Genomic DNA, 10,907 nt, shown 5'->3' on the forward strand with positions numbered 1-10,907 from the left:
TTTGCGCGCGGGATCAGTTTTGTCTTCAGTGTCCTCTCTGATCTTATCCACACATGTTCAAACGTACGTGGTGTATTGTTGTTTGTCACAAAATAATTCATGTTTGTCACTGTAGACACATTAATAATATTATTTTGAAACATTGTGATAAGTTTCAGAGCTTAATATTGCAGCGTCTCCACCTTACAAGAGTTTGCGGAGCGCTCCGCAAATTCTCACGGCAGCTCGAGAGTTTGCGCTGCGGTCCGCAAGGTTCCACGCCAAGTACATTTTTATAAATGCCATCGTGTGCGTGAAAGCAAGCGTACGCCGCGTTTTTGTGCGTACGCACGGTTTATACATGAGGCCCCAGGTGCCCTAAAATGTGACTGGAAGAGTCATGATCGCGACGTCAGGACGACACAAGAATCAAGCCGAGCTGTAGATCAGTTAAAACGACTTAAAAATCCCTGAAAACGCATTAATCTGCAACAAATAGCAAAAGAAATGTCTTAAATCTCAATATTTAAGAGTGGAGTCTGGTGTATTTAGCGACAGCACTGCTGAAAACCAGCGATCGTGAGCTGTAGAAGGAGAAAAAAGGTGGTAGAACAGTAGAAATCCGCCTACGTCTTTATTACCTGTAAAGTTTCATTGTGTGGAAGTTCAGATTAGATGTGAGCATCTGAGTGTCAGAGCTTAATCGACTGCTGTAGTATTCCTGTAGACTCTCCTGCAGCTGAAGTAGATGTTAATGACTAACAGACGCTCTTTTGTCTCCCTGAAACCTGGAGTTTGATCTTTTTCCATAAAGCAACAAGGTCAGACGCTCGGTCGCTCGGTTTGTGCGGTGAACCTGCAGACCATAAAAAAACAAAGCATCCAACCATGTGTGAAAAGGAAAGACGTGATGAAGCAACGAGGCGATAAAGCGTTTCATCACCTCCACGTCTCGATAAATCGTCCTCCGTGTGAGAAGTTTGAGGTTTAATCATCACCACACCGCGTCTTGAACGTGTTTTCAATCAAACAAGGAAATTAGTCACTCACACGTCTTTTTTTTGTTGTTCTTTTTTATACTTGTTTACGTGATTGTTTTCATTGTAAAAGTCTTGACTCTTGTTTTTCTGTTCTCAGGCTCTGGAAGAATACGGCACGCAGGAATCGTCGGAGCCGATCAACAGTGAGCTGGAGACCAAGATGGAGGTGGCCCGACAGAGTCTGAGGAGGGCTGAGGTAAAGACTGTGTGTGTTTGTCACCTCTTCAGGACATTTTTCTGTCATAAACACTGACCTTGTCAGGACCAGTTGTCCTCATGCAGACCAAAACCTGGCAGAACCTAATTTCTGAGGAACCGGTGAAGTTCAGGCTTAAGATTGAATTGTGGTTATGGTTATGGCTCTGTAAAGGAAGTGTGTGTGTTGCCTAAGGTGGCTTCAGTGCTCCACCTACTGGTTAAAAAGCTGAAATGACACATTAGGCTCTATTAATCTCTGTAATCACAAAGTAGATTAAATATTAATCTGCAGATACTCTTTGAGGATTCAAATCAATCTCCGGTGCATCCATCAAATGTATTTATTTAGTTTAATTCCTCAAAGAAAGCAAATACAAACACATAAACATAAGAAAAATCCCCATAATCTGAATGGTAAGGAGCAGAAAGAAGAGTAATCTTATATTATCTGACATGAGTTAACAGTACAGTTCACTTTTAACTGTTTTTCTGTACATAATCACACCCACACATTCTGTTATTTTTACTTTCTTGTTAAATTTTATATGCTTTGTGTGCTAAAAAATTGAGAGTTTTGATAATATTTTTCATTATTTCTATATTCCTACATGTTATTTTTTAATTCTGCCTTTTAAATATGATTTTTCTTCCAGTTTTTTGTATTTTTAGCCTGTTTAAAAAGACATTTTGATGTTTAGGAGCCAGAGATTAACAGCTTCCACCTGCACTTATATTTCTTCTCTGACGTCAGACGGTGAAGGTGAAAGCAGAGGCTCGCCTGGACCTGCTGAGGCAGGCGGGCGTCGCCGTGGAGACGTGGCTGAAGAGCGCCATGAACCAGGTCATGGAGGAGCTGGAGAACGAGCGCTGGAACAACCTCAATACCCATGATCCTTCACTCTCTGTAGGTCACCAAGTCAAGTGCTGTTTTAATTTGATGAGTTAAATGAAACACATGTAGTGATTTCTGTTGTTGTTGTGTTTTCAGGGGACGGCAGATTTGGAGCGAGAGGACGAGGAGATGGAGGACAGTGGTGAGGTGTTGGACGACAGCAGCTCCAGTCCATCCAGCACTTTGAAAAACTACCCACTCACCTGCAAAGTGCTCTACTCGTACAAGGTACCATCTTTGACAACCGTGTTACTTTAAAAGTAATGGAACAAAAGTGTCTGAATGTGTTGTAGCTGTGTGTTTGTCAGTTAAAACAAAATATAGTTATAATATCATCATAGTTTTCTGATCTTTTTCAGATTTCGAATAGAAATTATTGTGTTTTCACCACCAAATTACAGTACAGTACATATTTATGATATTTATGAGTAAGAAAAAACTGTAAAAACCGACTGCTGATGCACAGACGGACAAATTTAAAGGATAATTTAGCGGCTCAACATACTATAATGAGGTTTCATAACAACTGAATGTGTTAACCATCAACTCTTTTGTTTCCGCTCCAGAGTTTCCACTCTCTTCACATGACGCTGCGTCAATGTTTGGGCACATTTCTTGTTTTTAAATCTCCTTCATTAGTGTTTTTTGAGTTTATATTACATTTTTATCTCATTCTTTAACTGTAAATGTACATATTTTCAATGGTGATTCACTCTCACTGCTGTCACAACAATGAAAAAGCTGTAAAAACTGACTGTAGATGGATAGACAAACATAAATAAAGGATTAATTAGCAGCTAAACAGACATATTTATCTCAAACGGAGCTTAAAGAAAGATTATGAGTAGATTTACAGTCTGGAAACACAACTCCAACTGAATAATAATGAGCTTTCATTCCTTTCCACTCTTCATATGATGCTGCGTCAATGTTTGGGTGCATTTCTGCTGCCCCCTGTGGTCCAAAAGTGTTACTGCGTGTGCCTCTTGTTTCACTTTATTTTCTTACAAACAGACTAATAGATCTTCTTTGTTTGTTTTTGTTTGTGTGAAGGCATCTCAGCCAGATGAACTGACCATCGAGGAGCAGGAAATCTTAGAGGTCATAGACGACGGCGACATGGAGGACTGGGTGAAGGTGCGTCGCAGATTTAAGCCCCCTCATTTCACCTTTTGAGTATTGAGTTCACATCATCATCATCAAGGTTTATTTTCAATATCTTCAGGCCAGAAACCGCAGCGGACAGGTCGGCTACGTGCCGGAGAAATACCTGCAGCTGCCGTCGTCCAACAGCCTGCTGAGCATGCTGCAGTCTCTGGCTGCGCTGGACGCTCGCTCTCATTCCTCCAGCAACTCCACCGAACCTGAGATGGAGCTGCCGACCGGCTCCGTCAACGGAGACTCCAACGGTGAGGGACATGTCGGCCTAATTTATGCTTTTTCACTTTGAAGCAACAATGGGACTTCAAATCTAATAATTTTAATATGTATAACAATTTCTCTGATTTTCCAGCTTCTTAAATGTGAATATTTTTTGCTTTATTTGCTCCAAATACAAACAAATCATTAAAATCAAATTATTTTAGTTTGGGGACACAACAAACATCATCATTTTGAGTTTTCTGGCACTTAATGGATCAAACAACTAATTTAATAATTGAGAAAATATTTCTATTTGACAGTTATCATGAGTTGCAGCCCTAGTTCATGCTCTAAGTAAACAATTATTATCAGTTTAGAGACTAAAATTCAACAACAATAATAATTGCCTTCTTGTTGCAGTTAATAATTGTTATATAGCAGCAGATGTCTTATTAGGTGTGAGAAATAACCTAAAACATGAACAATATTAAGGTTTTTGTTATTATGAAATGGTGAAAAGCTCATATAAGACGAGTTGCCTCTAGGGCTGTAAAGTCAAAGTCGACTGGTCGACTAATTGGTCGACACGCTCTGGCTCGACCAAAATTGTGATTGGTCGACTAAATTTTTTTTTTTTTTTTTTTTTTATGGTGAATTTCATTAGGAGGAAAGTACCACATGCTAATAGGAGTGTTTTACAGCACCCATGCTTCACAGGTAACAGTCTGTCTTTAGAGAACACCCCCCCTTGTTTTCCACTATTTTGGTTTAGTCCAGCCCAGTGGGTTGTTGTCGCTCCGTGGCTCATGAGCGACAGATTAGCGTTGCCATTAATTAGACATGAATCTTGAGCTTTTCATGTTAGGCTACAGTCAGTCCACCTGTCACATCCATGTCAAAGACATCAGCAGTGTGGCAGCATTTTTCAAAAATAGACAAAAAAGTAAAAAAGTGGAACACAAACTTTGCAAGCAACAGTTTGCTTTTCACAGCTCTACTACAAACATGACATATCATTTAAAAACGCTAAGCTAAGGTTGCTCCGTCCGTTTTGAGTATGAACATATCAGACTTATTAGCATATTTCAATGTTTTAGTCTAATAATCGTTGATTGGTTTTATAACTGCAGGCGCACCTGCCCGCAACAGCAGCAGCGTCCCGCGGTCTGACACAAATAGACCATTAGTGTCTCAGCCGCGAAGCTGCGCTGCGCTGTTCAGTCTCGCTCTGTATTCCTCAACAGTTATTGTGCTGATATTACTAGTTATTGTCGGATATCACGGGCTATGGTATTGCGCAGATGAACGTAATGCAAAACGCTGTCAGAGGCGTCAGACTCTGTTGAACTCCAGCCGCGGCTGCGGGTCTTTTCAAAATAAAAGAGCCGCAGCCGCAAAGTACCCCCTGTTGATTAGTCGATTTTTGGTCGAAATTTCAGGGCTTTAGTTTCTTTGGAGTTTCTCTTAAGAGTTTCTTTGGTTGATTACAGCCCTAGTTGGCTCCATTTTTTATTTTTGCCTAAATCACAAAATCAAGTACAGTTACATTTTCTGATGAATGACTGAAAGTCTTGCAAAGGATGAATTTTCTGTGATGTACACATTGATTTCCAGTCTTTCTTTTTAACATTTTACTTCATCAAAGGATTTGGGCATTTATTCCACCATTAATCACACATACATACATTTATAAATGTCCAGTGATCGAGAAAGAAAGTAAAAAGTAAGAGTAAAATGAATGTGAGGTTTCTAAATGTCTTCCTTCTTTCCTCCAGTGTCATTTGCGAAGGCCTTGTACGACTACGTGGCGCAGACGGACGACGAGCTGTCGTTCCCGGAGGGCGCCATCATCCGCATCCTGAGCAGAGAGACCCACGAGGACGACGGCTTCTGGGAGGGAGAGTTCAACGGTGTGGTCGGCGTCTTCCCCGCCGTTCTAGTGGAGGACCTGGTCTGTCTCGGCGAGAACGGAGACGGACAGAGAGACGGCAGCGCGCAGGTACGTTTACATATCTCTGGGCGGTGCTGAGGAGCAGTTATGATTAAAAAATCGATCTTTTTTGGACATTTTAGCTGGTCTTCACATCTTTAATCCTTCGCTTACCATCCTGTCGTCGCCACAGACATGCGTACTTCACATGGCCATAACTCCTAGACCGTTTTTCCTTAATGGTTGAATAACTGCCAGATATCGAAAGTGAAAGGTATATTATAAAAAAGGTGCAGAAGTTTGCAGAAGAGAATTAAGGGTTTAGGTTAAGGGGTTAGGGTCAGGGATTGAACTGTGATGGTTAATGAGTGACCCCAACAAAGAATGCTGCACAAACATGAGTGTATAAGTGTAAATGTGTGTGGACATGCCCCCCAGCAGAGAACCAGGTCAGAGAATGAATTTAAAACTGATTTTCAGTTAACGGTCACTTCTTTAAACATTCAAATTTGGCAAAGGGGTTTGTAACCAGGGTTATTATAGTTAACAAAAGCTATGTCTACAATTAAAACTAGCAGTTAAAAATCATTTAGTTAACTGAAATACTACAATGACATTTCCATGACAGAAAAAGTGTGATGCCATGTTTATGTGTCGTGGCACCGGAGTCCAGACACTGTTTACATGTTAGCGCCGTTAGCTGCTTTAGCTCCTTTAGCGCTGTTAGCGTGCCTACAGTGGAACTAGTGTGGTCTGTTTATTATTGAAGGCAAAGAGCAGCGCTCTAAATAACCAGTGTACCTGTGTACTGCGTATGTGTACCTCTGTTTTTAAAGTTCAGCGTTACTTTAGAGACTCATTTTAACACTTAGGGTTCACGTGAATGGACTAAAACTGAACTGCAATTTAAAAAAAACAAAAGAAAAAACTAAATAAAAATAAAAACGAATAAGAATTTCAAAACTATAATAACCTTTTGTGTTGCAGGCGTCGCCGTCCCCTCTGGCTCAGTGCGATCGCTCTCCTCGCAGTCCCTTCCAGCCCGGTCCTCTCCACAGCAGTCCCCTGCAGACGCCCACCATGTCGTCGCCTCTGGCCAGTCCCTGCAGCGCCACAGCGTCGCCCATCGGCCGACCGCCCGCCTATCACAACGGACATCAAAGGCCGCCGCCAGCGCCACACAAAAGCCCCTTTCAGAGTAAGAGCCGCCGTCTTTATCGGCCTGTAATTAAGTCATCGTCACAGAGCGAATGACATGTGGAATGTGATGACTGAGGTTTTAACTCTTTGTCGTCTCCAGGTCCATCACAAGGTTCACCTCAGCCTCCTAAATACCCAGAGAGCACAGCAGGCACCATCCGACCTGTGAGTACACCTTTATTTCCATTTAAGGCCTTTTGCACATGAAGAATTCTCAGGTCAGTGTCAAAATATGCCACATTATTTAACATGAATACCAAATAAACCAGAATCAGGTTAATCTTCAACTTAAAAAAGACTAAAAATGCCTTTTGTTTACAATTATAAATGTGATTATGAATAAACAAAAAACAACAATACTGTGCACATATGAAAACTGCACTATGTCATAACAAGTAAAAGTGAGATATTCATTATAAAAGCAGTAAAGATGGATGGGGCCTTCATAAATGTAGATTTGTGTCTGTAGAACTTTGCCATTATGAGGATTGTGTTAATCAACAGATGTTCCTCTGTCTTATCCATTGTTACTCCATACATTACATGCAACCAGAGCTTCAACTAACAATTATTTTCATGATCGATTGACCTGTCGATTATTTTCTCGATTAATCACTTGGTCCATAAAATGTAAAAAAAATTTTTATCAGTCTTTGTCAAACCTGTAAATGATGATGTTCTCTAATGTCTTGTTTTGTCCACAAACTAAAATTATTTAGTTTTAATGATTTCTTTGTTACGTGGGGCAAAGAAACAAAGAAATATTCACATTTAAGAAGCATAAACAATCAGAAATTGTTTTAATCATGAAAAAAGCTTCAAACTGATGAATCGATGATCATAAATAGTTGACAATTAATTGAGTAATTCATTGTTTCAGCTCTGCATGCGACTTAAATTCACGAGACACATTCTTTTGTTTCGGCCATTCTTCTATCTTCACTAGGAAGTTAATTTTCTAACTGTAGGACAAATTTAAAAACACACGACAGCTGGAAGCAAAAACTGACCTGTGAATTCATTCACCGATGTGTCCAGGTCCGCGCCGCTCCCCCGCCCCCGAAGCAGCATCCTCGTGGGCAGGTGAAGCGGAGGGAGGAGGTGGAGATCACGTTGGTGTGACCGTGTTACCCTGGCAGCAGCAGCAGTGGTGGCGACTTCTCTTCAAACCAGCTGGTATTTGGCACCTGTGTGCCTCTAAACACACTCCCAAAGGAAACTTAAAAGAGGAACTGTGGAGGACGACTGTGTCTTTATTCTCCTCATGTCTCATGCTCCCAAGATTTGTCTCATATATGAAAAATAGACAGAAAATGAGTCCAAAAACATGCAGATTTGTCTCTGCATGTGCTTCGTGATGGACCGATGGACCTGTCCAGGGTGTGACCTCTGACCTTTTCACCCCCAATCTCAGCTGGGATTGGCACCAGCGACCCCTCGCATGGAGGATAAAGCGGTAGAAGATGAGTGAGTGTGAGTGAAAAGTATGTTTTCCCTGTGACACAAACTTAAAACACTTAATTACTTCTTTTTATCACGTCAGTGTCAGTTTTCTGGCAAAAGCGTCAGAAGAGAAGATTGATGCCAGCTTTATTTCGATTTGTTAAACACAAATAGACTGTGGTGACATAAAAACCTTCTTTTTTCTTGCAATGTTAAAGAAAAAAAAGGAGAATTTCACAAAAATACCAGTACTAGAAAATGCCATGTCGCATTAATGCAACAACATAGATATTTCATGGATTAACAAACTGATCAAAAAACCTCCCTGGTGGAGTAAATCATGAGTCATCATTTGTTTATTTCACGCATAACTGCTGCACCATAAACGCTTTATGCTTAAATTCATGACCTACAGATCCGCTCGACACGGAATAGCCTGTGAGCATCGCCAAACAAAGACGCACGCGTCAGTGTCGCACTATGTTACAAACCAACTGTAATAGTCGCAGTTTGCAGGATCAAGAGAAGAAGAGTTAAAAATACTCACGTTATGTAATCACGACGAGTACCCTAAGACGATTTCTCCATGGGTGCGCCCTCTTTTTCTCTGAACTGCTCTGTAATTGGTTAACCAGGCACTTCCTGGAGGTGCATAAGTGCGCTTTTCTCTCAGATCTTTTGATTTATTGTGGAACCAACAATACGAAAGAAAATCCCGCCTCCAGAACCTTTTAATACAAGCAGTCTGTATCCTAAGCTAAGCTAAGCTAAGTCTTGCCTGCTTCCACTTTCATCTTAATTCTGTTTTAGACTGTTCTTAAAATCCCATCTTCTGAACCTTTAATACATGTATTAATGAATTTCAGTACAAACAGGCTAAAGTTCGACCCTGTTTCCAGTCTGTATGCTAAGCTAAGCTAATTCACTCCTGCCTCCACTTTTCTTTTCTTATCTTATCCTCTTTTTTGTTGTTTTTCCAGCTGTTGCTGGAGCTACAGTCTCTGTATGCAAAGTAGTGCACCCCTTTTCTGACCTGTCTGCTAAGCTAAGCTAAGCTAATTCTCTCCTGCCTCCACTTTTATCTTTTACTTCCTTTTCCACTCTTTTTGTTTGTTATCTTTGCTTAGCTGTTGCCGGACCTACAGTATCTGTATGCAAAGTAATAGTAGAGGAACAACCAGTGAGGGGCGCACTCTCCCCCTTTTCCAGTCTGCCTGCTAAGCTAAGCTAAGCTAATTCCCTCTTGCCTTCAACTTTTAATACATCTACCAGACAAACACACAAGTGGCATCAATCTTCTCGTCTAATCCTGTGTAAGAAAGGAAATCGTTATTATTGATAATAATCTCTATAGTAGAGATTAGTGAACCTATAGCATAGCAGAGATATCCACCACCTTGTGTGGTTTCCGTAAACCCTGGCGTTGACCTGCCCACAGTTTTTCCCACAATTCTTGTACTTCTATGCAACAGAGTTTAGTTATTTGCCAGGATGTCGCATTTTTGTTGTGAACATGCAGCTTCAACGCAAAACCAAAAGTACCGTCGACTCCACTCCGCTAAAAATAAAAAAACGCCAGCGCCGGGCGAGGCTGGTCCTCGTCACGAAAACACACACACACACACACACACACACAAACACACACACCGTAACGGCACCGCACTGTTACGTATTACGTAAATAAGGGAAAAGTGGCAATTTTACTTAAGTGATAGTTTGATTCTCCTAGGGAAAAAAAAAAAGTTTAAATCCTTTGCATTTATGATGGTTCTTTTTCTCCTCCTCGTCGTTTTCTTTGCACCAAAAGTTAAGGAATTGTTGAAGATTTAAGGGAGAGACGTAGTGCGTATATACATAGTCTAACTTTTCTTTTTTTTGTCCTCTTGTGTCGTAAAATAAAAAGATCTACAAAATTGTTATGATGACTCTTATGTTTGCCAGTAAGGTTTGACTGGTTTGTTGAGGAGCGGGTTGTCGTTGGCGACGGTTAACACTGAGGTTTACGTGCAGTTTAAACGCGCCTTCTTTACTTTTTTATTTTTAACGGAGGAAACCATCCTGAGCTGCTAGCGAGTCTAGATTAAGAGAAAATAAGAATCCATAGTGAAGCACTTTTTTGACGTCTTCTTATTCCTTTTCAGTATTGTGGATGCTACGTTTGTTTTGTTTTACATTTTTTTGTTTACCAGCTATATTGGTATGAATATTTTCCTTTTATCGGCTCTTGCGTTATTTAGCCTTAAATAAATATCCATTGTAGTATCTTTTGATTTGTTCTGTTTTTTTTTCATATTAATAGTTTACAGAGAGCTTGGAGATGGATATCTGTACAAATAATAGCACAGCTTTTTTGTTTTGTTTTTGTTTTTTTTTTCTTTTTTTTAATTTAGAATTAGGATAAAAAAAAAAAAACTTTTAAGCCGTAGTCGGATTCGATCAGAGGAAAAGAGATATCTGTCGGCCATGTCGCTGTTTTCTCGTTGATCTCCTTGAGATCTGAATGACATCAAACTTATTTTTGAAGTTTGCATTTACCCTGTTGTATTAACAAACAAAAAAAATATATTACAAAAAAGATCTCTTCTTTTCCAACAGAGACATTTATTTTTGTTTTGTTTTTTTGTTAACTTGCTACTGGTCCTGATTCCACGTTAAAGTCTGAATCTGAAATTCAGTTCCCTCGTTTAACAGTGTAAGCTGTCGAGTGTCATATTTACACACCAGTGGATGTTCAATTGTATTTATTGTGTACAAATAAATGTGAAATAAAGATAGATAACATGACAGAAACAAGACTGTGATTGTATTATTTCGACTGTGTGTAATCTCAATTAGTCGATCAGTGTTTTCCTTAACCTCGAAA

General features: G+C 40.1%; 1 protein-coding gene across 1 annotated transcript in view; it reads left to right on the forward strand.

The window, feature by feature from the left end:
* LOC310927716 (F-BAR and double SH3 domains protein 2-like) overlaps positions 1-10,760 on the forward strand; it is a 40,710-nt gene extending 29,950 nt beyond the window's left edge. Inside the window, exons 12-20 of the mRNA XM_083890092.1 lie at positions 1,117-1,215; positions 1,969-2,121; positions 2,206-2,337; positions 3,163-3,246; positions 3,335-3,518; positions 5,247-5,470; positions 6,389-6,599; positions 6,702-6,766; positions 7,640-10,760. Of these exons, the coding sequence (XP_083746218.1) occupies positions 1,117-1,215; positions 1,969-2,121; positions 2,206-2,337; positions 3,163-3,246; positions 3,335-3,518; positions 5,247-5,470; positions 6,389-6,599; positions 6,702-6,766; positions 7,640-7,723 (1,236 nt within the window). The 3' untranslated portion in view covers positions 7,724-10,760. The remainder of the gene's footprint in view (positions 1-1,116; positions 1,216-1,968; positions 2,122-2,205; positions 2,338-3,162; positions 3,247-3,334; positions 3,519-5,246; positions 5,471-6,388; positions 6,600-6,701; positions 6,767-7,639) is intronic.
* Positions 10,761-10,907: the final 147 nt, after the last annotated feature.

This window comes from Microchirus variegatus, assembly GCF_963457635.1.
Source record: "Microchirus variegatus genome assembly, chromosome: 5".
Classification (NCBI taxonomy): domain Eukaryota; kingdom Metazoa; phylum Chordata; class Actinopteri; order Pleuronectiformes; family Soleidae; genus Microchirus; species Microchirus variegatus.